The 27128-nt window shown below is 48.4% G+C and overlaps 1 protein-coding gene across 2 annotated transcripts in view; it reads left to right on the forward strand.

Moving 5' to 3' along the window:
* Itgb5 (integrin subunit beta 5) overlaps positions 1 to 27128 on the forward strand; it is a 118949-nt gene that overhangs the window by 33387 nt on the left and 58434 nt on the right. For both annotated transcript variants that reach the window (XM_006974543.4, XM_006974544.4), the window contains exons 4-5: positions 4868 to 5117; positions 16371 to 16539. In XM_006974543.4, the coding sequence (XP_006974605.2) occupies positions 4868 to 5117; positions 16371 to 16539 (419 nt within the window). The remainder of the gene's footprint in view (positions 1 to 4867; positions 5118 to 16370; positions 16540 to 27128) is intronic.

The following is a 27128-nucleotide window of genomic DNA, read 5'->3' on the forward strand; positions in this document are numbered from 1 at the left end:
AGGGTCTCGAGGTGTAGCTCAAGCCGACCTGGAATGTCTGAACCTTCCCAAGGCAGGAGATGCCATGCCCCCTACTTGGTTCTTTTTATGGCCAAATGATCCTCCATGTGGTCAGGCTGCGCTTTAGTGGATGGACAGACTCTTTCCACTGGGTAATTTTGAACATTCATGTACAAGCTTTTTGGGGGCCATGTGTTTTCAATAAATTTGGGTCTATAGCTAAGCGTAGAGTCACTGGATCGTATGGTGATTCTGTGTTTAGCTTTCTGAAGAACTGCCAGACTTTAAGCAGGGCTTTGTATAAATACAAGGATCATGTTTTCCATTTTATTTCAACACTTGGAAACTGTATGTCAGGATAAGAATGTTTTAAAAAATCCTTAACAAAAGGCTTGAAATTCTTAGGACATGCGTTTTAAGTAAAACTTACTGAGATAAACAAAAGCTGGATAGTTTTCAAAGACTGGGATACTCCAAAGGGTCCCTTGAGTTAGTTATTCACCTTAGAATGTTAGTTTCTTTTTTTAAAAAAAAAATGTATTATTGCTGTTTGTGTTTGTGCATGCGTGATGTGTGTGTGTGTGTGTGTGTGTGTGGATGTGTGGGTGTGTGGGTGTGTTGTGCCACACATGTGCCATGGTGTATGTGTGGACGCAGAGAACACCTTGTTTTTGAGGGTTGGAAGTCACTCTGTAGCCCAGGCTGGCCTGGAACCCGCAGAGATAGATCCGCCTGCCTCTGCCTCCAGAGGGCTGGGATTAAAGGTGCACTCCACCACACCCAGCCAGAGGATAACTTTTGCTGACAGCCTGAGTTCAGATCCTTGGAACCCACATAAAAAGCTGGATGCAGTAGCGCCTGTAACCTTAGCATTGCCGAGATGGGAGGTGGAAACAGGAAAGCTAGAAAAATTGCCTGAAAGTTGACTGGTCAGCAGCCGGGTGTCTATAGGCAAAGCTGCAGAAACAAGAGAGACCTTATCACTAACCAAGGTGGAAGGCAAGAACCAGCTTTGGAAAGTTGTCCTCTGACTGCCTCGTGTTGGGCACACATGGACACACAATGGGAACACCCCCCCTCCCCCCCCCCCCCCCCCCCCGCACCCACCCCCACCCCCCTCTGTCTGTCTGTCTGTCTGTCTGTCTGTCTGTCTGTCTCTCTCTCTCTCTCTCACACACACACACACACACACACACACACACACACACACACACACACACACACACACTTATTTGACACCGGCCCGTGTCTTTCTTTGTTAAGATCCTGCCATGTCTTGACTTGTAAACAAAGTCAGTCTTGGAGTTCTGGTCTCAGTCTAGCAGTGTTCAGCATCTGAAGCATGTTCCCAAGGACAAAAGGGTAGGTTTTCTTATTAAAGGGAAGCCAGAGGAAAGAAAGTGTTAAAACACCTTCCGGGCAGGTGACTAGTTACTACTTGATTGCTGTGGGAGAACCTGTACTTAGGAGCAGAGCGTTGGCAGGAATCCTGTGCGCAACACAGGCAGCCCTGGGAGCTTTGAAATCAGAAAACCAGGGCAAGAGAGGGGCTGCTGGGTTGGGGGTAAGGGTGGGGACCTCCATTCTCTCAGGTGCAGGAGATCAGCTTCTCTTTGTAGTTCACTTTATTGCATATTCTCTGATCCTACCGCGGGTCCTGAGGTGGGGATTATGCGGAATAGCAATAGAGAGATGTTCAAGCCTGCAGGGCTCCCAGGTAGAGAGGGAGGCTGTGGGGGGCGGGAGGAATAACAGATCCAGGCATGTGGCTTCGGATGTTGTCACCAGAGGCAGGCACATACCAGCTCTGTTGGTGAAAGTGAGGTCTGTGCCCCCTGCTTAGGCCGTCAGTTAAAGTCCCAGGCAGTGTTAAGACAGCAGCAGCTTGCTGGGAAAGCTTGGAAGGGAAGAGTGTGTCTAAGCAAAGTCACACCCAAAGATGGGAAAAGGGCCCGGACCTTTTCCTGGCAAAATCACCCCACACATGGCTGTGGTGTCGCCAGCATCCCTGTCAACATGCAAACCAGGGAGACCACCCTTGCTGGGCTGCTGGAGTATTCCCCGAAGAGTGATACCCACACCGAGAGTGGATCAAGAGTGTCCATTCCACAAGAACTGCTGACAGAATACATTCCATGATCACCAGGGCCTGTGGAGGAGGGTGTGACATTTAAAAGTCTCACATGTAATAGGCGGTGCTCAGAGCGATTGGTCCTACACTCCTTCCCACACCCTCTCTTTCCGTGGAACTGGGAGAAACGCTTCCTTTAATATTTGCAGCCTCCCTGTGGGAAGAAGAGTATACGTGCATACACTTTCTCAATGAGCTATTTCTCTTAGAATTTAAAGCCAGAGACATTGGCCACTTCCCAGTACGAAGCAGGGACATCTGTATTTCATACCTCACTTCCTTTTTTGCCTTCATATCTGGAAAATTTGGAGTTAAATGTGTGTGCCTAAAGCTATAAACCAGTTAAACTGGGTTTCTGCAAGACCTTTCTGTCTCTTTTTATCCCTATATGAATTGCTTTAATTTAAAATTTTTAACTTTTTGGAGCATTGGAGCCAAAGATTTCCTTGTGTGAGAGCATGGATACTTATGTACATAATTGGTTTTGACCCCCACTATGATTAATGTCTTCTTCACTGAAGCAGGAATAATCCCCAGGTTGAAAGGAACTGGGGGCCAGCGAGCCCTTAGTGATCAGGTGTGGATTCAAACCCGGCGCTCCCAGTTCCAAGCCTGGTGCTGCCCTGTCCATGGCTGCCTCTCAGCTTCCCTGAATCTAAGGCACTTCTCCATGTGTTAGTTACTGGCAAACTTCAGTAAGGTAGTAATGCATTCTGGATAGAAAATGGCGTAGGAGACTCAGAAGGATGGGCACACCAGACCCCATGAGGAGGCCACGGATTTGGACAGAAGAGGCTCTGTCCATCTGTGGTCTGCATGCCTGTGCGGCAGCCAAAGCGGGCTACTCGTGGAGTAGGGGGTCTCCTTCCTTCTCCAAGTTCTTTCCTACTCCCCTCCTCTCCCCCACCATGATAGGCATCCATCCCATGGAAAGACCTGCTGTGGCTGCCAGATGGGAGCCAGAGACGCACTATAGCAGTTTGGAATTCATTCGGGGAGAAATCTTGGATATTCTTCTGCCTGAGTCAGACTGTATGATTGTTTTTAAAAATAGGCTCACACCAACAGGCGACCCAAACTACATCAGTCTTGAGGCAGCTGGAACAGTGCATGCTTGCAAAAAACAAGTCAGGAGAAACAGCCGTGACACTCCAACTACATCGCACTTTATTTGTGCAAACTTTCATCATTCTGGAGCCCTGCTGTCCCTCGGAAGTGCATCCCAGCTTCAATAGGTGATCTGAGCATCACTGTTTTCATACTCAAATAAACCTAGGTCCAGGTTGCACCCTGGTCTAGCTTACGGAGTATGTCTTATTTCCATTGGGAGGAGGAGAGGAAGCATGGAGGATTGAATTCTGTCTTGCAAGGACCAGGACTGAGCTTATGGAGGACCAGCTGGCCACACAGGATGCAAGAGGTTTCTCTGAGCTGTGGCCCTGGCCAACCAAGCATGGACCCCTTGAGTAGTGGCGAGGGCACTTTGGCTCTCGCATCTCTTGAGTACACAAAGCACATACCCAAATTTCAGATGCTCAGGAGCAGTTCTGCCCCAGGCCGAATAGGGCGCCTGACAGGCCAGTGAGCTGAAGCAGACAAATGAGCTGAACTTTGAAGTCAGTCCTAGGCCATTTGTGCGTAGAAACGATGACATGATTTAGGGATTTCTATCCCTCAGTGACTTTTCCCAACCTGGGCTTCTCTCCAAACCTTGGGGGTGAGCTAGTAGGTCTCCTCATTGCCTCCCTTTAATTAATTCCCCCTTTCCACACCTGCTCTCTGCCCCGCTACAGAACCCAAATCCCTTTCTCTCTTCTTGTTAGTGTCTTTGCTCTTTTTTAAAGTGGTCAATACAATATATGTTCTATACATAGTAGGTGTATATTCTTTGACACTTTCATAGATATATACTTAATAGATTGTGGTAATTTCAACCCCCCCCTCCCGCCACTGCCTTCTTTTAGACTCTTCCATTGGAAGCCTTCTTCCTAAGCTTTCCTATTCTTGGGTCTGTGGTGTGTGTGTGTGCATGTGCGTGCGCGCACACAGATGAAACACAAGTCCTGTCACTACATCTGGAGCTAGGCTAGAGCCCAGTAATCTTGATCCTGCTGTCTGCCTCTCACAATGCTGACCTCACAAACGGGCTAGACCACATCTGGCTTTTTATGTAGGTACTGGGGATTTGAACCCAGGTCGTAATGTCTGCAGAGCAAATGTTCTTACTCATGGAGCTATCTTCCCAGCCCCAAGTTACTGTCTTGATTAGCCGCTTTGTCATACCCCTCTCCCCAGCCCCCGGCCCCTACTCAGGGTCACTCCTCTTGTTAATTCCTTTGCTTTCTGTTACACGCCTTTTCTGGAGCATGTGGTGGACTACATTCAGCCCAGTTTGCATGGGCATGGTCTGTGTTCACAGTTCCCCAGGAGGCTTTCTTGCCGAAAGACAGATACCATTATGGTTCCTCAGACACAGTGACACCGGCATTTGGAGAAGACCACCTGGGGCTTCTCTCAACACCTGTTCACTTCACTTCCAAGAAAACCTTTCTTTTTGGTGGTGCACCATCCAAGACCAAGAAGGCTTTTAATTTTTTTTGTGTGGGGGGAGGTCAGACAAGTGTTCTACCACGTAACTACTCCCATGTGGGAAAAAGATCTTTGGAATGAGAATCTGCCTTTTTACCCCAGCAAGTCACACGGCCTCTAACGAGGGTGACTTCTCTGTCATCACAGGTGACCAGACTACCTTCCAGCTTCAGGTGCGCCAGGTGGAGGACTATCCCGTAGACCTCTACTACCTGATGGACCTTTCCCTCTCCATGAAGGATGACTTGGACAACATCCGGAGCCTGGGCACCAAGCTTGCTGAGGAAATGAGGAAGCTCACTAGTAACTTCCGGTTGGGTTTCGGGTCTTTTGTCGACAAGGACATCTCTCCTTTCTCCTACACAGCGCCGAGATACCAGACCAACCCGTGTATCGGGTGAGTGGCAAAAAGAGCTGGTTGGGGGAAACATTAGGCGTTGGATGATTCGTGATGGCCACATTCTGTCCTTGACCGACCTGTGAGAAAGTGAGCTGTCACGGGGTTGTATCAAGACATAAAGACCTTGTGAGACCTATTTATTTAGACATGGTGCTGGAGCTGAGAATGTGACTTCTTGACTCCCAGGCAACAGGAACACTGAGGGGAGCTTGAGCAAAAGACACCTTAAAGCCCGCCCTCATGGTGACGCACTTCCTCCAGCAAGGCCACACCCACTCCAATAAGGCCACACCTCCTCATAGTGCCACTCCCTTTGGGGGCCATTTTCTCTCAAACCACCACATTCCACTCCCTGCACCCCCAAAAGACTTGCAGCCATATCATGATGCAAAACAAATGCATTCAGTCCAACTTCAAAAGTCCCCATTGTCTATAACAGTCTTAAACTTGTTTCAAAGCCTCTTCTGAGATGCATGGCCATCCCTGAACTATAATCCCCCTATAAAAATCAAAATCAGAAAGCAGGTCACACACTTCCAACCTATAATGGCACAGGATATGCATTACCATTCCAAAATGCAGGGAAAGGAGCCTAGTGAGGAAATACTGGACAAAAGCAAGACCCAAAACCAGCTGGGCAAACTCCAAACTCTGCAGCTCCCTGTCTGTCGAAACACTCTTCAGATCTCCAACTCCATTCAGCTTTGTTGACTGCAGCACACTTCTTTCTCCTGGGCTGGTTCCCCTCCCTGTTAGCAGCTCTCCTCGGCAGGTATCCCACGACTCTGGCATCTCTGAAGTCTTGGGTTCTCCAAAGCAGTCCAGGCTTCGACTTCACAGCTTCACGCAATGGCCTCTCTAGACCTCCATTCAGGGACAACCCTGACACATGCCTGGCCTCAGCGGCTTTATTCCATAACTCCTTTCTTCTGTCCTTAACTCTAAAGCCAGAACCATGTGGCCCAACCTACCAAGTTCTGCTGCTTGTTTTGGGCTGGAACATGGCCCCCTCGTTCAATTACATCTTCACCAGCTTTCTGTCTTTCACTGCCTAAGCTTGGCTGTCCTGAAACTTGCTCTGTAGACCAGGCTGGCCTCAAACTCAGAGATCCACTAGCCTCTGCCTTCCCAGTGCTGGGATTAAAGGCGTGCACCACCACATCAAATCTAAACTTTTTTAAAATTCCTTTTCACAGGTTGGAAATGTAGCTGGGCGGTATCTTGCCCTGAGGTCATCACCCCCTTTATTTCATTTTTTAATCTGTTTATCTCCTTGAACACAGGATTTAGCTCCATTCTGGTGCCCCTTTTCTCCTCAGATATTTTTCCTTGCTCAGCTTGCTCCTTTTCATTATAAACCTTCATTAGAGTTACCACTAATATCCACATGACAGAGTCTATACTAGGCTGTTCTGAGATTTCTTCTGCCAACAGAATTAATCTAAAACTCTTCACTTTAGCCTCAGGCAGACTCTTCAGACAAAGGCAAAAAGTAGCCATTTTCTTCACCAAGATATCACAAGAATGGTCTCTAGGCAACATACTAAAACTCTTCCCCTGAAACCTCTTAAGGTAGTCGCTGCCCCTCCCCCCTTCATCAAATTTCACTCAGCACCACTGTCTCCCATACTCCTCCTAGTATGGTCCATTAATTAGTGCTTAAAGCATCCCACAGCATTCCTAACCCAAAGTACCAAAGTCCAAATTCCTCCAAACAAACACACGGTCTGGCTTATCACAGCAATACCCCAGTCCCTGGTACCAACTTCTGGCTTTGTTGGGTTTTTCATTGCTTTGAAGAGACACCATGACCATGGCAACTTGTATACAGAAAACATTTAATTGGGGTGGCTCACTTAACAGTTTGAGAGGTTTAGTCCATTATCATCAGCGTGAAGAGCATGGTGGCGTGCAGGTAGACGTGGTGCTGGAGCTGAGAATCTTATCTTATCTACATATTATCTCAGAGTCAGCAGGAAGTCAACTGACTGTCACACTGAGTGAAGCTTGAGAAAAGAGACCTCAAGGCCCGCCCCCACAGTGACACACTTCCTCCAACAAGGCCACACCTCCTATGGTGTCACTCCCTTTGGGGGCCATTTTCTTTCAAGCCACCAGACAGCCTCTGTGTGGGTTCTAGGCTCAGGCTTTCACACTTGCTTGGCGAGTGCTTTCCCTGCTGAGCTTAGCTCTTTAGTCTTTTTTTGTTTGTTTTTTAAATGACTGTATTTTGTTATGTAGACCTGGTTGTCCTCCAGGACAGGCCTTGAACTTACAGCCATCCTGCTGCTTCTGCCTGCCAGGGCTGGGGTTATAGGTGTCGCTGTCTTGCCTGGCTTCCTGTTTTTTTTTTTTTTTGGTTTTTCGAGACAGGGTTTCTCTGTGGAGCTTTGCGCCTTTCCTGGGACTCACTTGGTAGCCCAGGCTGACCTCGAACTCACAAAGATCCTCCTGGCTCTGCCTCCCAAGTGCTGGGATTAAAGGCGTGCGCCACCACCGCCCGGCCTGGCTTCCTGTTTTAAATGAGTTTTTTTCAAATAATTTAAATGCCTGAATTAGACAGCATTTTGCAAGTTATTAGCAAGCAGGAGTCTCTAACTTTTCACACAAAACAAATCCTAAAGTATATAATGGGCAGACTTGCTCTGGTTTATTTCCTGCTTATCTATATATCTTGTGAGGTCTCCTGGTCAGTGGATGCTGCTTCTCCAAGCAGTAGCTCAGGGATCTCCCTTCCATGCACAGCTTCAAGGTCACCCTGCTCAGAGAACTGTACCTTAAATGGGACTGTCCACTCCCACACTCTGAAGTAGGAGGCGGGACACCAGGTTAGCTGTGTAACCAGGATTAAGAAGCAATAGGTTGGGTTGAAGGTGCAGACTGGGCCACATCCTCCAACACCCCGGACATGATGGCGATGGAGTTGGCTTCACTTTGATAGTGCCTCAAGTGATCTGTGAGAGGTCCAGATTATGCGGAGCAACAACATGCAGTGATGGATAACTTCCGGTTTCTTCTTGCCTTATCTCCACATTCAACTTCAATGTGGTTGTGGAACATAAGGCCCAAGAGTGTCACTAGATAGGGGACAGCTGAGATTTCAGTTCTCACTAAGCATCAAATACCATTCGTAACTGTTCATAGTCATCTTATTTAGATTATCTCATTACATCCCACACTGGCCTCCTCAGGTCTCTAAGCCATGTTTACAGATGAGGGAAGTGAGAACTACAGAGAATGAATCCCTTACCATTATACAGATAGCTAAAGGGTAGACTAGTTTTAGGGTCCGTATTCTCGTTAACACAGTGCCATTTTTTTCCTCATCGAAGATACTTTACCTGAGGCTAAGGAACAGCATGCACTCTCAAGCTCCCACTGTTTGCCTAGTCTACAGTAACAGTCCCCAAATCTCTCCACGGCTAAATTTCTGCCAAGCTGTCCTCATTGGTACAACGTCTGAGGAGGGCTCAGCTGTGCTGACGCTTGGCACCTCTCCTTCAGGGATCCAGGCCTCTTCCATGTTGGGGTATCGCTTCCTGCTGCCATGGAGGGTGAAAGTGTTGTTTTAAAGTCCCTGGACCTAATTCTCTCTTTGTCTTTGCAGCACACACACAGCTCCCAGCTTCAGGCTAGGTTGGGGGTTGGGTGAGGTGGTGATTTCCCAGCAGCCTGTGTTCTGAGTCCCTCAGTCCTCTTAATTTTCTTCTCCATGCTGACCTAGATCTTCCTCAGGGGTCAGAAACCAACCCAAAGATTGAAAAGCAGTAAACTAAGCCAGGCGTGGTGACGAGTACCTTTAATCCCAGCAGATCTCTGAGTTCAAGGCCAGCCTGGTTACAGAGTGAGTTCCAGGATAGCTAGTGCTACACAGAGAAACCCTGTCTCAAAAACAAACAAACAAAAAAACAGAAAAAGGAAGGGAAAAAAAAAACCCATTAAGATAAACAGGTTTAAAGATAGATGTATTCAAAGTCCCTTAAGCATAAGGAGATAGTAGGCATCATTTGCTGGGTGTAGCTTCGTCAGGGCCACAGGTAGCCACACGCTACATAATCGAGGTTATGATTAGTGGATCTGGTCTCTAAGGCCCCTTTCAGCTGTCCCCAGGCCACACTGTTGGAGTTTTGCTATTTACTGGGAACAGCAGCATCGGAATCAAAACGTTTTTGGGGATCCATCGGAACAGTGAGTCCTCCCTCTCCTCCCCGTCCCTGCCCTGATTGGGCTCTGACTCTCAGACAGGGTGTGTCTGCACCCACAGAGATGCTGGACTGGGAGCTGGCAGAGGATCAAGGACCAGTTTGGGTGCTTAGCATCCGAATAGGGAAGGCTGTTGTACACAGCTATTCAGAGTTCCGACATGAAGCCCTCCAGGCAGACACCAGTGGCAGACAGTCCAGTTCTTGACAGCACTCTGAAAAGCTGTTCCTGAGACAGGAAATCAGTGAAGAAAGGGTATTAGGAAGGAAACCTCCAATCTAAGTCATGTAAATCTCTCTTTTGAAAGCCAGGAAGTACCAGGAAAGACACTGAGGCTCTGGGGAGCAGGCCGAGCTTCCCACTCTGGGGTTCCCAGTCTCCCCCTTTGTAACTTGAGGGGGACAGCACAAGCCAGGTCGTGTAATCTGGCTGTCCCACACCAGGTCTGGGACAACACACATGTTGTTTGCTTTTCTGTTTTAAAGGCCCCATGAGTTAGTTACTGACATCTAAAAAGCAATTAGCCACCAATAACCAGAATTTCTAGGTTTTCTCCACTCGAATGCACCAGGAACACTAAATCTGAAAAAGTGCCAGGTTTGCCATGGGGAGAAAGAAGTGATGTAAGCATCAGATTAAAGACCAGTTTAATAACGATTCTGAGTCACAGGAGCATCATTAGGAAATGCTGATAGTCACAGATATATCCCATATTTGGTCGACAGTTGAGGGCCTTTTTTTTTTTTCTTTGATTGAGCTGGCATTGAGATACATTCATGTGAAAACCTGGATGTGTAAAAACATCTCCATCACTGTTTATGTGTTTCTACCCTCAGAGTCTGTTTCCTTTGTCCCCTTGAAGGTGTCATCCATTGCCTTCTGGCATTTGGTGCCTGGGGGTGACATGTTCCGTTCATCTCACTGGGCTCTGTCACATGCTCTTGACTGTGGCTCTGCTGAGGTTACGATGTTTACAGTGTTCAGAGCTTGGAGGGCTGTGTCATCTGTGTCTGGAGGTTCTAACAGTGTCTCATGAGTGTTTCCTCCTCTCTCCTGCCTCCATGTTCATCCACTAGTAGGTGTCAGCTGGAGTTTCTCAGTCTAAATGTCAGGTTTCTTATTTTTCCTCCATATGACCCCACCCCCCAAGCTACATAATAGAAAATCCTTCCAGGTTCCAATTTTTTTCTTCAGTTTGATCTGTATACTGAAACGTTTTTTTTTTTGACCTCCTTGACTGTTCTCTCTCTCCCTCTCCTCCCTCGTTCTCTCCCCCTTTCCTTCCTTCCTTCCTTCCTTCCTTCCTTCCTTCCTTCCTTCCTCCCTCCCTCCCTCCCTCCCTCCCTCCCTCCCTTCCTTCCTTCCTTCCTTTCTTTCTTCCTTTCTTTCAGTTTTTCAAGACAGGGTTTCTCTGTGTAGCTCTGGCTGTCCTAGGACTCACTATGAAGACCAGGCCACCTTGAACTCAGAGATGTCCCCCTGCCCCTGCCTCCTGAGTGCTGGGTTTAAAGGCTTACACCACCACCACCTGGCTCTTTCTATAATTTTCACTTGGTCCTTTTCTCAGACTCTTGTGTTTTAGATACTTTGAGACTTTTAGTTTTTTTGTTGTTTGTTTTTAATTTTTCTAGTAGTTTCCTGTCTGGCTTTTGGTTATCATTCCTCTGTCTTCTTGACTGTTTCAAAAGTCCTTGTCTTAGGGAATTTCAGAGCATTCTGTTCTTGAGTGTGAGGTTTGCTGACATTCCTTGGGACTGTTAGCCTCTCACGTGGTGTGAAATGTTTTCACCAGAGGCTGTTTTCCACCGAGGACCATATGTCCTGGGTGTCCTGGCTTTCCATAGAGCAGTTTTAATCTCTGCTCTGTCAGGGACCTTCTGTGTTGACAGTGGGGCTGGATTCCCTGTTAATTTCTCAGCTGAGGGTTTCTTTTCTCTCTCCCCCGACTCTCTCTCCCTCCCCCCCCCCTCTGTCTCTCTCTGTCTCTCTCTCTCTGAGACAGGCCCTGGCTGTCCTGGAACTCCTAGAGATCCACCTGCCTCTGCCTCTCAAGTGCTGGGATTAAATGCTGGCCATCACCACACAGCGGTTAGGGGTTTCTGTACCATACAAATTGTGAATTCTCATCACTAGGGTCCTAGAATGACTTTTTTTTTTTTTTTTTGGATAGAGGACTTGGGTCTGGTTCCCAGCACCCACATTGGTCAATTCACAACTGCCTGTAATTCTGGTTCCAGGGAATCTGGTGCTTTTTTTTTCTTTTTTTTGTCCCACAGCACCTGCATGTACAGTGTATATAATACATCCATATTTTTTATTTATGTGTATGTATGCATGTGCGTGTGTGTGGTTGGTTGGTTTGAACTCATTAATAAACTCTGAGTCACCAACAATGAGTTGGTCGCCCATTAAGGAAAGATATAAAGCACTTCTTGGTATCATTTAACCAAGGACAAGCCAGAAATTCTCTATTTCATGATGTCTGTGTCATCTGCCGTCTGTCTGTCTGTCATATGAGTCTGAGTGTATGCCTGCCCGAAGGCTGTCTTGTGAGTGTGTCCCTAACAGAGGGCTTTGCCCTGTCTTTATTGACCAGCAGAGAAAGCATCCTAGGGGAAGGAATGGGAGGTTTTTATGTAAGGTAACCCACTTATTGTAGGCTAGATCAGTCTCAGATGTAGCTACCACTGGCTTTTCAGTCCTTTCCGGCTCCTGATGGCGGACTTTTCTGAGAGCTGAGGTGGTCTTGGAGGTCCAGGCCCGCCAGCCACTGTTTTCACACAGGAACCACAGTGCCAGGTGCCAACGGCTCATCTCTCCATCTGGGTCTTGCCGCAGAAGGGGCAAGTGTACTTGGCGTGCTGGCTGATTTCAGTTTTCATCACCGCTGGCTGATTTCAGTTTTCTTCACCATTTTCCTGAGGGAGGCACCGTAGCAGGTCCTATATTTCCCAACCTTCTTGGTTTGTTTAGGCATGTCTCTGGAACCTAAGCTCAAGCCCAGAGAGGAAGAGATATTTTACAGAAAATTAGAATTTTGCAAGAGATTAAGTCACTGAATCCAGAGATAACAAACAGTGTTATTACAAATATCATTGTTTACCAAGTAATATCCAAATGTGATGTTCAGCATTTATGGTGGATATTCTTTTATAAGATTGTTTTTAACCTCTATATTTACTCTTTTCAACAAATGATACACAGGTGTTCCTCTGGGTCAGGGGCACAGAAGAGGACATAACTTAAGATTGCAGTTGTACATTAGCTAAGGATGTAAGAGTTGATCACATGGGAAATCCAAGGCTGTTAGGTTGGGTGTTGCATTGTTCTCTTAGGTATTTTTTTTGAGACAGGGTTTCTCTGTGTAGTTTTGGTGCCTGTCCTGGGTCTCGCTCTGTAGACCAGGCTGGCCTCAAACTCACAGAGATCCACCTGGCTCTGCTTCCCGGGTGCTGGGATTAAAGGCGTGCGTGCGCCGCCGCCGCCGCCGCCGCCGCCGCCGCCGCCGCCGCCGCCGCCGCCGCCGCCACCACCACCGCCTGGCGTTTGCATTGTTCTTTTAAAGGCAGGCTAAACATTTAGGCTGAGCACACAGTAGGACAGCAGCCTTAGGTCTTAAGTGACTTCAAGGTGTGTTATTAACCTGGTGGTGAGGTCCAGCGAAAGTTCCAGTCTCTTACTTAGAATGATACATCACTACATGTGTATGTCTGTGATTGTATATTTGTGTGTATGTGTGTGTGTGTGTGTGTGCGCGCGCGCGCGCGTGCGTGCGCTGCTGCCCAAGAAAGCCAGAAGAGGGCATTAGATCCCCAGGAGCTGGAGTAACAGGCAATACTGAGCTGCCTCATGTGGGTGCTGGGAATCGAACTTGGGTCGTCTGGAAGAGCAGCAAGCTCTCTTAGTCATTGGGCCTGTCTCTAGCCTTCAAGTGATTTTTATATGAGGGTCTCTCTTCCTCTCCTTTTAAAATTTTATTTTTAATTATGTGTGTGTGTTGGGGCGTGTGATGGGGCATGTGAGTAGTGCCTAAGGAGCCCAGAGGCTTTGGAGCCCTTAGAGCTGGAGTTATAGGTGAATCCAGGTCCTCTGCAAGAGCAGTGTGTGTTCTTAACCACGGAACCTTCTCCCTAGACCTCAGATTTCCCCCTCTCGCTCATAGCCTGCAGTGGATGGTGAACATCCTTGCCTCTTTTCTAGGCTGGCGGTTGGAGATTTCGTGACTGGCTCAGTATTACTGCAGCTCTTAGCAGCATCCAGCTTGATGCAGAGCTCCTGTGGAGAGCTAGGCAGCTCCAGGCTCCCCCGGCTCCTCCTAGGACCAGCTGCAAGCCTAGGCTTCTTTCTAGCCCATGCAGAGAGGAAGAACCCTTGGGTCCCACACCCTCTCTTCAGCTCATCCATTTATGAACTGTTTTCTCTTGTAGCCTCTAATCGCAGCTTGTCTATTTACATTTTTAAAATTGTATTTTCTCTAGAATTTCTCCGTGTTCAGGGTGAGAGAGGTACCTTCCATATGAACGCCATCTACAATCTTGTCCTGACTATTACATCATTTTTGGAATTTGCCTAGATCTAATGTCTTCAGACTGGATTCCCTGGTTTTTCAAGACAGGCTTGTCCTGGAACTCACTCTGTAGATCAGGCTGGCCCAAAATTTAGAGATCCACCTGCCTCTGCCTCCTGAGTGCTGGGATTAAGGGGGTAGGCCCCCACCACTCCGCTCTGGGTTCACTTTTTACATGAATGCATAGGTACACACACACACACACACACACACACACACACACACACACACACACACACACACGCACGCATGCACGCAGCATACACTCTCCCCCAGCTCTATATTTATTTATTTTTTCATCTTCCTGGTTAATAATCTTAAACTTGATAAGTGTCCCCACTGGGATTCCATAGCAGAGACACGATGTGTGTGTGTGTGTGTGTGTGTGTGTGTGTGTGTGTGTGTGTGTGTGTGTTAACCTCCTGGTAAATAACTCTAAAATGCAGATCTCCAGGCCACTCTGGAACAACTCCTAAGGACTAAGCCAGAAATCTGGTCCTGGGTGGCGTGCTGTTTCGGTGACACCTTCCCAGTGTCTGTGTGGCGAAGCCGTGTTCCGTGAGAGGTGTCCCTGAGTGGGCTACAGCACATTGCCTGTGGTTCAGGCTTCTCTCCCTCCAGCAGACAGCTCTTCATTTCTCTGAGGCAGGAGCAGATCTGCTCACGGCTGTTCGCAGGCGTAAACACTGAGGGGCCATGGCCATGGCTGCGCTTCTCTTGGCTCTCCTGGTTTCCCGTTTCACGGCGGCGCTCATTCGGTCTCTCCTCCTATGGTCACAACACACACCTGAGGCTCTAAATCCTGGCCCGGAACAACAGAAGGGAAGAGGAGCTTGGAGGAAGAACGGGATGTAGTTGTAGACCTGTTCCCCACCCCCCACCCCCACCCCCACCCCCGGGCTTGTCTGGCTGTCAAAGAGGTGTGGGTGGGGTCTCAGCTCCTTCCCGTGGGAATGTAATGTCCACGCTTGTTTCTCTACACTGAGGAGGCTACGCAAAAAATCTCAGGGTGGCCTGAGGTGTGGATTTAAAAATAGCCGACCAGTCTAAACTGAATGTGTTTGTGAAGACTCAAAGCAGGCAGGGGAAAGGAAGTTTCGCTGGAGAGAATTGTCTGGTGGATTGGGAATGTGGGGGGGTGGGGGCGGGGGGGGGGGGGGGTCAGGGTTGTGAACTGTCCTCCCGCAGCTTGTGAGGTCTGTATGGCATTGTGACTGTTGGTGGTAGGACCGCCTCCTAGACAGCCAAAGCTTGCTTCTCTGCAGAGGAGAGGAGCCTGCCTAGACCTGTCCTGGCGAGGCCCGTCTTGGCAGCAGGGATGGCGGGACCTCCAGTCATTGCTAAGCCCTGTTTCCCTTCCCAGGCACAGCTTGAATGGGATTCTAAAGCCTTTCTCCCAGGCCTCTTGTTGTTCTAAAGAGACTTCCTTTACATGGCCACAGATCCTGCAGGGGTGGGCCAGACCGCCCCCCACGTCGTCCTCGGCTGTCCTCTTTACTCTGCATCCAGCACACTGGCCTCTTCCCCTGTCTCTTTCTCCACACGGCTCAGCTAGTGTTCTTCTCTGTGGCTGCCACACTCTGCCCTCTCCTTCCTCCGAGAACCCGTTTAAGGCCTCTCTTCCTCTGTCCTTGGCCAGGCTTGATGCTGTCGTTGGGAACTACTTTCCTCTAGGAACGGGACCGCTTACGGTTTCCCCTGAAATTAACCTGGCAGGACTCCATGCGTGTCTTTTCCAAGTTCGCAGTCACGCTTTCCCATTCGAAGAGATTTGGATTTCTCTGGCGCGTGGATACTTTAGCATTGCAGCGTTAGGAATGAATGACGGAGCAAAGTCATGTTTTGAATTCCTGCTCCATTCCACATCTCTTCCTGTGCCAGCACATCCTGGTCGTCGCCAGTGAGTCCTCTGTCTCATGGCGGTGGCGGTACATGTGAAAGAGGTGGCTGCCCGAAGAGCCCTGCTCCAGTGGCCCTCGCTGGCCATCGTCCACCTTGGTTGTGCTGCCGGTCCCACGAATCTTCCAGGGCCCTTGTCAGATCTTCCCCCAGCCACAGAGTCTACTGTGAGCCACTGTGCGCACACTCCCGTGGTCTGGCTGTGTGCCCGCCTCGAGGGCTAGCTATTACTTACCTTTCTTCTCTCCACTGTGCTTACCCCAGAGTAGGTGGCAGATGCCGAGTAAATGTTGATTGATGTTTTTCAAGGTACGCAGTGAAGGCCAGGACACTTGGTTGATATTTAGAGATGGGGCCAGAGAGATGGTTCAGTGGGTAGAGGTGACTGCCACTAAGCCTGTTAACCTGAGTTGGATTCCACAGGATCGAAGGAGAGAGAACCAAGCTCTGCAAGTTGTTCTCTGACTTTTGTACATGTGTGTGCACACATACACGCACACTAAAATAATGAAATGTAATTAAAAATTGAAAAGACTTAGAGATGATGATGAAAAAGTGACTCCTCTCTTCTCTCTCTCTAGTTACAAGTTATTCCCAAACTGCGTCCCCTCCTTCGGGTTCCGCCATCTGCTGCCTCTCACGGACAGAGTCGACAGTTTCAACGAGGAAGTGAGGAAACAGAGGGTGTCCCGGAACCGGGATGCTCCCGAAGGGGGCTTCGATGCTGTCCTCCAGGCCGCTGTCTGCAAGGTAACTGTCTGGGCTCAGCCTCCATGGGGCAGGTTTTGAACCACCCAAGCGTGTGGCTCCCATCCACTCTTACATCAGAGGCTGAGCCCAGCCACACCATGGGGAAATCTCTAGCAATCAAGTTGGTTGGACTGGGGACGAGTTGAGCTTGTCCGATCTCTGTGGCGGGGTGTGGCTCTCTGCACTGGGATCGTGTCTTTGCCAGATGACAGCTGTTCTGTGTTTATGCATTACATCGGCTTTTTTCTCTCTCTCTTTCTTTCTTTCTTTCTTTCTTTCTTTCTTTCTTTCTTTCTTTCTTTCTTTCTTTCTTTCTTTCTTTCTTTCTTTCTTTCTTTCTCTCTCTCTCTTTCTCTCTCTCTCTCTCTCTCTCTCTCTTTCTTTCTTTCGTCCAGTTTTTTTTTTTTTTTTTAACCTTAAAGATTACCTTACTGGAGAATCAAAGCTGAAAAACCGAATCACTCAAAGTTTTTGGTTGCATGTCCATATTTTTGTTTCCCTCACTTCTCTGTGATATGTGGATCCAGAGAGAGAGGGCATAGACCAGTCGGAAATGAACTTGGGCTTTGAGAGGTTCCCAGCTTGGAGAACTATGTAAGTGGACTATTGATAACCACTTATTGTTAAAGTAACTTTCTGCTGTCGAAGGAGCCTAATAACAGCAGCAGAGGGTAGATTATTCTGAACTCGTTACTGAAGCATGAGTGTGGTACCATTTGCTTCATCCTCCTGGCGTGTGTCCATAAGCTTAGCAGTTTTCAGGAAAGCTCAGCAGAGTGTCCACACTGGCAATGCATTCTTCTTTTAAAAGATTTATTTATTTTTTAAAAACGTTATGTGTATGAGTTTTTTGCCTGCATGTATGTAAATATACTGTGTGCATGCTCGGTGCCCATGGAGGTGGGAAGAAGAGGGCCTCAGAGTCTTCAGAACTGGAGTTACAGAAGTTGGAAGCCTCCATGTAAGTGGCTGAGAATCGAACCCGGGTCCTCTGGAAGAGCAGAGAGTGCTCTAAACACTGAGCCGTCTCTCCAGCCTCTTGGTGATGAGTCTTTGAAAACCAATGGGGGTTCATCAGTGGTGGAGTGGTTGGGACTCTTAAACCTTTGGGAAGTCAGGGGAAGAGGTTAAAACCTGGCTTCGTGACCACACACAGAGGCTGCTCTTTGCTTTCTTGGTGATCCACACTCTTGGGTTCCTGAGTGTGTGTTTGCTGGGCTTGTCCTGTGTTCACTTTCCTATCTAATCACCCTTTGACGTCAATAAGAAGAAAGACACTGTTGTCATTCCTGAAATAAGAACCCCCAGACAGCAGACAGAGATGGCTAAGGGGAAGGGGAAGGTATAGAAAAGAGCGGGTCTCTCCTTCCTGGTTCCTCTGGCTGTGCCATTGAGAAGGCCTGGGGGCTCCTTCAGAGTGGGAGATCACGGTGGCTTATCATCATGTTCTAATTCAGAGTTCCCTTGTGTTTTTGGTTTGTTTTTTTTTTTTAAGCAGTCTGAAGGCCAGATGGAACACAGCTATGATGCGCTCATCTCTGAATCTTCCATGTGTCATAAAATAGTTTATGGATTGTTTCTCTCTCTCTCTCTCTCTCTCTCTCTCTCTCTCTCTCTCTCTCTCTCTCTCTATCTCCTCTCTCTCTCTCTGTCTCCTGGCATTCAGATATTAATTGGAGAGGCATTGTCTTCATAGACATTCAGCCAAATTCAGCATTTTGTCAGGGGAAAAATAGTGCAGGAAAAAAAAAATGTAAGATTGTCCTCACCTCCTTACCCAGAGAATTTGGTGGATTTTCTTTTGGACGAAGTCGTCATTAAAAGCTGTGTGGGTGGGAGAAAACCCCAGTTCCAGGCCACGCCCAGCATTAGTAGGTCTGCTAGATGAAGAACACAGTAAGTGCTGGGACCGTCGGTATCAGGGAAAAACCAAAGTCCACCCTTGTGCTTGCATAATCCTCCTGTGCCATCTCTAATGGGTGGGATAGCAGCCCACCCTTTGAATTCGGCATTTCAGAGGCCTCCAGCAGATTTCCCGGACTCATTGCTTGAACCGGTGAGTTGTCTGTCATTGATTGAGAGGCACTGTATGAGCCACGTCAGCCTTAGACCTCATATATTCCATCATGGCCTTTGCCACAGGGAAAGTTAATAATTGTTCAGAATTATGCCATCTACAAGCCGCCAGTTTCTCTCTTTACCTTTCCCCCACTTCTGGGCTGTGGAGTTACATTTAGACATGTATTAAGACATTTCCTTCTCATTTGAAATGGCCTAATTTAAAATTAAATGTCCTTCTTCCTGGTTTATTACAGACTTTCTTATTGTAACAAAAATATTAGGAATGGATCATAGGCTAGCTTTTGGTGAATGACTAGGCAGCAAAAATCATACACTTAGCAACTTGAGGGTCAGGCAGGGTTGTGCACTTAGGAGGCAGAGGCTGGCAGATCTCTGTGAGTTCAAGGCCAGCCCAGTCTACAAAGTGAGTTCCCGACCAGCCAGAGCTATATAAAGAGACTGTCAAAAAAAAAAAAAAAAAAAAAACAACAACAACCAACCAAACAATCTTTATCAACTTGAGTAATGCCTAAGAGAAATTAAGAGTGCACTAATGAAGGCAGACTGAAAAGCAGTCTGGCTAGAATGATCTTATTTGGCAAATAAGAGAAAAACGGGCTGGTGATGTTGCCCAGTGGGTAGAGGCACCTGTTGCCAGGTCAGAGTTCAGTCCTAGGAACCTGCATGATGGGAGAAGAGAACCAATTCCTTCAAGCTGTCTTCTGACCTCCACAAAAATGTGGTGGTATCCCTGTACACTTGCACAAAGAAAGAAAATATTGGAAATAGACCAAAATGATACCAGTATTTTTAGGTTATAGAATTATATGTTGTTTTTATTTTTCTTGGTGGTTTTTAAAATTTTGTATTTATCTAAGTTTCTACAATGGATATATGCTAATTTTTTTTGTTACGAAGCATTTCAAAGATAAGAGTGGAGAGAATAAGAAATTAAACCCCATGTCTGTTGTTTACTTTTGGTGACCACCACTCATGGCCAATCTTGTCTTCAGAGACCCTGTCTCCCTATTATTTGAGGGATTGCTCAGATATCATTTACAACACCTAAGCATCTCTTTGTTCATGGGGGTCTGTTCCTATTTGCCCAGATTAGAGGCTCTTCAATTTAGTTCTGCCAACTGGGTGTGGCAGAGAGAAAGGAGTGCGCTTGACCGGCTTCTCGTAAGGACCAGAGTGGCCTGGACGGTCTGTCCTGCAGTTGCACATGCGCACATCTGCTTCCGGTGACCTTTGCTGTTGGTGAGGATCTAAGGGCAGGCCTGACTCACAGCATCACGGGTTCTCCTTGCTCTGGTTTCCCTGGCTTGGACTATTCATTATTAACTTGTGGGACTTAGGGTTATGACATGGCTGTCTTTAAAAGTCTACCTCAGCTGGGACAGTGGTGGCGCACGCCTTTAATCCCAGCACTCGGGAGGCAGAAACAGGTGGATCTCTATGAGTTCGAGGCCAGCCTGGTCTACAGAGCGAGTTCCAGGAGAGGCTCCAAAGCTACACAGAGAAACCCTGTCTTAAAAACCACCAACAACAAAAAGTCTACCTCTAAGTCATACTGTGTGTTTCTTGCAAAGGTGTTCTTGGTAGACGATAAAGGGATACCTGCTTCTCTTTCGGGTTCTACTCAGGACAGGGGCCCTGCTTTACTAGTGGTGGCTCCCCCAAGCTGCTCGTCTGCTCTCAGAGGCAGTTAACGGCGTCCACAGCTGAGAGCTGGCTCTCTCATGCAGGCATCTTTTTCCAATGTAGTCTTCACAGCTGGGTTAGAATTGGAGCGTGCCATTGCCTTTAATGCTGTATAAGCCGGTGACTGAATTTGTTTATACCTTTTCTGGGTCAGAATTATGGTTTCTCCCTTTATCAGTTTTACTGTTTCCCTCAGAACTTTCTAGAAGCTGACTTTAAGGTTGCTTATTTTTTTATTCTAAAATTACACCGGTTGAGGGATGACGGGTGATTCAGACTGGAGCTATGCTTGCTCTCCTGCTTTCCCAAACAGGAAGCATCCCTGGCCTCGGGAGGGCGAGGGTGGGTGGGGTGGTGAGCGTGGCCTCAGGGCTGTGGGTTCCAGAGCCTCTTTGCTTTCCCTTTGCAGCAGTGTGTTCAGGAAACTATTAAAAGTATTGGCGTGCTCTCTCTGTCTCTCTGTCTGTCTCTGTCTCATTCTGTCTCTCTCTGTCTCTGTCTCTCTGTCTCTGGTCTCTGTCTCTCTCTGTCTCTGTCTCTCTTTCTGTGTGTGTGTGTGTGTGTGTGTGTGTGTGTGTGTGTGTGTGTGTGTGTGTGTGTGTGTGTGTGTAGGGAGAGATTGTGAGCACACATGTGGAGGCCGGAGGATTTCTTTTTTACCCTGGAGTCCGGGTCTTTCCTGTCTCTGTGCTGCAGGCTCCAGGCTAACTGGCCAGAGAGCATCCACAGCAAGGTTTGGAAACACGACACAGGTCTACGGCCTACAAGAAATTAGGCAGGTCCAAAGCAGCCAAAGGGTGATTCTGCTGTTTCTACTTCCCACCTTGCCACCGGGGCACCGGAATTCCAGATGTGTTCCACCACATCAGGCTTTTCACATGGCTTCCGGATCAAATCGGGTTGCCAGGCTTGTGCAGCTAGGTGTTGTTACTAGCTTGGGCCGTCACCCCTGGCCCCTTGACTAAGGTTTAATGGATACGTTCACGTCACTCCACTAGTTTGGTGACATTTCAAAGTCTGTGACCCGTGGTTTGCTGAGCGGAGGGTTATGCTGCCCTGCTGACAGCTGGGCATTCTCACACAAGGGGCGGGAAAGAGCTCAGCATTACCAACAGCACTGGCCAGGGCTCACCCTCCACATAAACCAGCTGTATTACCCTCTCTATAAACCAGCTGCATGCCTGACTCCCTGGCCTGTCCTGGAAGGCACCTCCACATGCTGGCAGCTCCCCTCAACTGACCCTGGCAGGGACAGGCAGCTAGGGGAAAAGTCCAGGCAGCCCCGTGGGTCCCCGAGGCCTTACTTCTATAATGGCCAGTATGCATGCCAGTTTCCTCGGCCTCCCTGTGACCTCTGCACTCCAACCACAGCGCCTGGAGTCCCTTCCCTGACTGCTGCTGCCTTTGCTTCGGGATCCTCCCCAGCGCTCCTCGCTCTCCTTCATTTCCTCCTTACTAGAATTCATTGTGCCAAGCTGTTTCCACCCCAGCTCCAGCCTCCTGCACCGCCATAGCCCACATGGGTACGGAGCGGTTGTTCCAGCCCCTGAGCCGTCGTTGAAACACTACCCCACAGTGCCTCTTACACTAGGGTTCCGTCCCGGTGTTTGTGGTACAGTCTATAGATTTTAACAAATGAGTAACTGCCGCCTTCCCACTACAATATCGTGCAGGGTAGCCTCCCCACCCCAAAGTCCGATGCTCGAATACCATCCCTCCCTGAACCTGCTTTTCTAAAACGAGAGAGGGAGAGAGAGAGAGAGAGAATGAGAATGAGAATGAGAATGAGAATGAGAATGAGAATGAGAATGAGAATGTGTTGGGGGTGGTTCAGAACTGCAAGGCTGGAAGTTGAACCTTGGACTTGCAGCATGCTGGGTGACCTCCCAGCCCTTTGAACTGCTTTCCCTTTCTTTACACGTCCAATCTGGTTTGCTGGTATTGCAAACATCAGTTTCATTGTTTGTGCGTCAGGGTATACTCCCTGATGGATCACCCTCACTGGGCCAGGGTCTCCCATTGCCGAGTACTTGATCACTGCTATCCCAGTTATCCATTTTATTTTATTTTATTTTATTTGGCCATTGCTTGAATGGGGTGTCTCCTCTTTGAGACACTAAAGGTGTTTTCATTGCCCTGCCTGGCGCACAGGCTAGGTCTTTGGCACACATTTGGTGAGGGAACAATGCTTTGTGCTCAGAGGGGCCTCTGTGCCTCTGAAGGAAACTCAGAAATAGCCAGATCCTCGTTCGTCCACCTTCCCACCATGCTCTGCTGCCTCCATGGCATCCCTAGTGTGAAACACCCGCCTTCTGAAGTGGAGCTGTCAGTACTGTGTATTGACAATACTTTCAACTTAGTAGCCGTTCTGGTGGAGAAAAAAGTAAAGAAACTGAGAGAAGGCCCCTATTCTCAGGTGTGTGTGTGTGTGTGTGTGTGTGTGTGTGTGTGTGTGTGTGTGTGTGTTGGTGGTTTTTGTTGTTGTTGTTGTTGTTTTAAAGATAGGTTTCCCTAGTTGGCCTGGAACTCACTATGTATAGACCAGGCTGGCCTGAACCTCACTATGTAGATCAGGCTGATCTCTTAACTCACAGCCCAAGTGCTGGCATTAAAGGCATGTACCACCATGCCCAGCTACTGTTTTATTTGAGTTGGGGAATCTAATTGAGGGTAAATTAAACATCCTATATATAAGCATTCCACTGACCCATATGAAATTATTGCTATCTATCTATCATTGATACTTGCCTATTGGTATTTCTTCTACAAAAACAAACACTTTATTCATTTATTTTATGTAGTGCTGGAAATCAAACCAAGGGTCTTGATTTCTCAGGCAAGGGAGCTACCACTGAGCTGTGTCCTTGATCCCCCAAATGGAGAATCTGTGGGGCTCAACAGTCTACATTCTACAGTGCCTTCAGCCTAGCTTCATCCCTGCTCCCACCCTGCACCAGAGACACCCTGCTGTGCTCTTTGGGGAGGGGGGTGTTGGACTTGAGGTGAATGTTTAGACCCTGAGTCACAGGCAGCTCCTTTCCCCAGGGAAAGAAATTCTACACTGTGGCCTCGTGACATGTAACCACAGAGCAGATTTTTTTTTCCTCAAGTATATTTCATTGCAAAGTATGGTTAGAAGCAGGAAAAACAAACTCCTAAGGAGAGCATGTTTATTGCTACAGAGTGATGGAAACAAGCCCGAATGTCAGTGTGGTTGGTCATTCGGGAAGCCGATCCCATAATGAAAGCTTGATTTCCCCGTGGGCCATGTTGGAATTAAGACTCTTTGGTCCTCAAGTTTGGATCTGCTGTGGAATCTGTCACTGTCCAAACAGGTCAAACCCCTCTCTTCCCTCCGTCCCTCCCTCCCTCCGTCCCTCCCTCCCTCCGTCCCTCCCTCCCTCCCTCCCTCCCTCCCCCCCAGCACCTGTTCCCTCTTCCTCTCAGCCCCTTCTGGAAATATACAGTGTTCCGTGGATAATATGAAAGTTTATTGAGTACTTACTGTGTGCACAGGAGGTACCGTGAGGGGTTCGAGGCTGAAGTGGCCTCAGATCTGCCTCTGTGAAGTTAACTCTACTTGGAAGACACTTCGAGAACAAGTGTCTAAGGTGCAGCTGGACAAACTGGCCTCTTAGGACCCAACAGTGAATGACAGCCTTCCTCCCGCAAAGGCTGACTTGGGCCTTTTACTTGCCCCAGACTGCACCAAGTTCCACAGGTTTATTTCACTCTTTCCTTTGAAAGGGGTTGTACTGTCTCCCATGGTGACAAGCCTAATAAAGTTGAATAAGGTCCCTAAATTTCCATAGGTAGAAATGTCAGAGCCGGAGCCAGCCGATGGATCCTTGTGCATGCCTTAAATGTACTTAACCTTGACATTAGAGCCTGTGCTGTCTTTGAAATCACACAAGCACGGAGAAGTGGGAGGATTGAGCTTCCAAAGAGATCACAGTCCTGGCCTAAGGCTCCGTTGTGATTACCCACAATCCTGTGGGGCAACTAAGATGGCTGCACTGCTGCTTCTCTGGGGAGCTACGACTTTCCTTTTTATCAGACACAGTTGGCCTGTGACTGACAGTGCTTGGGATTTCCACTGGGTGGTCCTAAGGTCAGCAAACTGATGGAGCTGGTCCTCAGCTTCCCTGTCTGTAAAATGGGGGATGCTTTGAGTTCTTTCCTTACTTGCCCCAGTTTTGAAGATGCCTCAGACCAACCAGTTCTGTTCCTAGCCATGGTCAGACACTGCCATTTGCAGAGTGGATCTTTTTTAGCAGAGGGGAAGTTTGGGGCACATGATTCTAAAGTGATAGCTAGGGCTATGGGTCAGTATTGACTTCCGGCTTAAGGACCTCTTCATGGTTGGAGGAATGATCTTGAGATCGGAAAGCTGGGTAATTCTGTCCTCACTGAAGCTGATGGGCCTCTCTATTCTAGGACCAACCACATTTGAGCAGCTTTCCATAGAGAGTGTTGTGTTGTGAACCAGGGCAGTGAGCTAACCAGCATAGAGGTGGGTTGTGATATATTGTGTACCCTAATAAACTTGCCTGAGGATCAGAGGACAGAGCCAGCCACTAGATTAGACGTAGAGGCCAGGCAGGGGTGGCACACACCCTTAAACCCATCACTCGGGAGGCAGAAGTCCATCTGGATCTCTGTGAGTTCAAGGCCACACTGGAAACAGAGCCAGGCAGTGGTGGCACACATCTTTAATCCAGTACTGGGAAGCACACAAACCTTTAATCCCAGGAAGTGATGGCTGGGCAGAGAAAGGTATATAAGGCCTGAGGAGACAGGAACTATGGCAGTTCAGCTGAGACCCTTTTGGGTGAGAACTCAGAGGCTTTCAGGCTGAGGAAATGGGATTGGCTGAGGAGTTGGCGAGGTGAGGTTGGCTGCGGCTTGCTCTGCTTCTCTCATCTTTCAGCAAGTTTATTAGGGTACACAGTATATCATCACAGAGGCAGGCACCCCCACCTGCTTCCTAAGACAGGAGGCACATGGCCTTCTCTCAGATTCCCAGTCCCTCTCCAAATTCTCCACAGGACTTCCTTAAGTCTGCCCCTCGGACTTGCCATTCTCTGTGTGGCAAGTGTCATGTGTAGATAAGTATTACAGAATGGATCTGGGGAGCCTTGGGTTTACTGTGAGCCCATTGGAAGATGCATCTGACATAGGCCATGTACTCAGGGCCCAATCAGAGGTCTCCAGGCCTCTGTCCCAGCCTTCTTTTCCTCTGTGTGGGTCATAACACATCTAGTGGACTGCCTCTGGTGTTTCAAATGTATAGAGGGGCCACAGAGATGGCCCAGGGGTTAAAAGCTTCCTGCCCTTGGAGAGGACCCAGGTCCAGCTCCTGGCCCACATGGAAGCTCACAGCTCTCTGTAACGCTAGTTCCAGGGGATCTGACTCCATCTTCTGACCTATGCGGGTACTGCATGCATGAGGTACGCATGCATACCTTCAGGCAGATACACATACATGTAAAATAAAAATTCTTTTTTTAAAATGTTGATAGAGAGCAGAGATGGGTGGGTAGATGGCGCTGAACCTGGAGACAGTGTCCTCTGAGGGGAGATACTGTGACAAGTGTGTTAACTGACTTCACCTGTCATAGAGAGGGCGAAGAGTCCTTCTAGCTGGAGAGGACGCATGAGTAGCCATGGGGAAGCCGATTGCAGTCCCAGGGTTTCTAATAGGGAAGAATTTCTAACAAGGATTGCTGCTCGGTGCCAGAGCAACTGCCTGATGAGGCAGTGAGTGGGTGTGGGCTCTGAGCCCATTGGCACATGCCAGAGAAGAGATTCCTACAGCAGAGAGAGGCTGGCCGAGACTCGCTGGGGTTCTTTATGTATTTCAGTAAATACACACCCTTGGGTCTGCCCCCTCTGACTTGCCGTGCTCCATGTGGCCCCTGTATGTAAATAACTTATTCCAAAATGGGTCTGGAGAGCCTTGGGCATATGCTGTCTTAACTGTTGTATTTGTTTGTTTTGTACTTGGAATTGAACCCAGGGCCTGGGCCTATTAGGCATGCACTCTACTGCTGAACTATTTCCCCAGCCCATAGAAACTGTTTTCCCTCAAGTGTAGTGGCACACACCTTTAATCCCAGCACTCAGGAGGCAGATGCAGGCCGATCTCTGTGAGTTCGAAGCCAGCCTGGTCTACATAGTGAGTTCTAGGACAGCCAGGGTTACATACTGAGACCCTGTCTCTAAAAAACACACTCCCCCCCGCCAAAAAAAAAGAGACTGTATTTCTCCCTCAGTTCCCTTCCCTCTTCCTCCCCTCCTTCCTTTCTCCCTACCCCTCTTCAGTACTTTGGATTGAACCCAGGGCCACATGTGTGCTAGGCTGGTGCTCTGCCACTGAGCGACATCCCTAGTTTTGAAGTGACTTCTCTACACCGTCACTCCCTGGTGGTTTGGACCTGCACTAGCTGACGTGAACCTGTCTTCTACAGATCTCCCCAGCTCACCTTCTAAGGCTGACTGGCCACCATGACCATGACCTCTCCCAAACACACTAATTTTATTTGCTAAGCGCAGCTGGCTTTGAACTGGTGTCTAGCAAATCTCTCCACGCCTCCCACTGGTTGCCTGTGCAGCTACTTCACTGCTGGGGGCTGGGAGGGGGGGGTGTCCCTGAGGAGAGCTAGGAACAGGAGGGTAGAAGCTACTCTTCGTTGTTTGAGGGACCGCTTTCCTTTGTCAGACATTGTAACCGCTGAGTGACTCCTTCCGTCCTCAAGAAACCAGATTGCCCCACAGGCTGGAGACCCGTGTCCTCAAAATACAGAAACCAAGCCCCCTGCTCC

Source organism: Peromyscus maniculatus, chromosome 12 (genome assembly GCF_049852395.1).
Source record: "Peromyscus maniculatus bairdii isolate BWxNUB_F1_BW_parent chromosome 12, HU_Pman_BW_mat_3.1, whole genome shotgun sequence".
Classification (NCBI taxonomy): domain Eukaryota; kingdom Metazoa; phylum Chordata; class Mammalia; order Rodentia; family Cricetidae; genus Peromyscus; species Peromyscus maniculatus.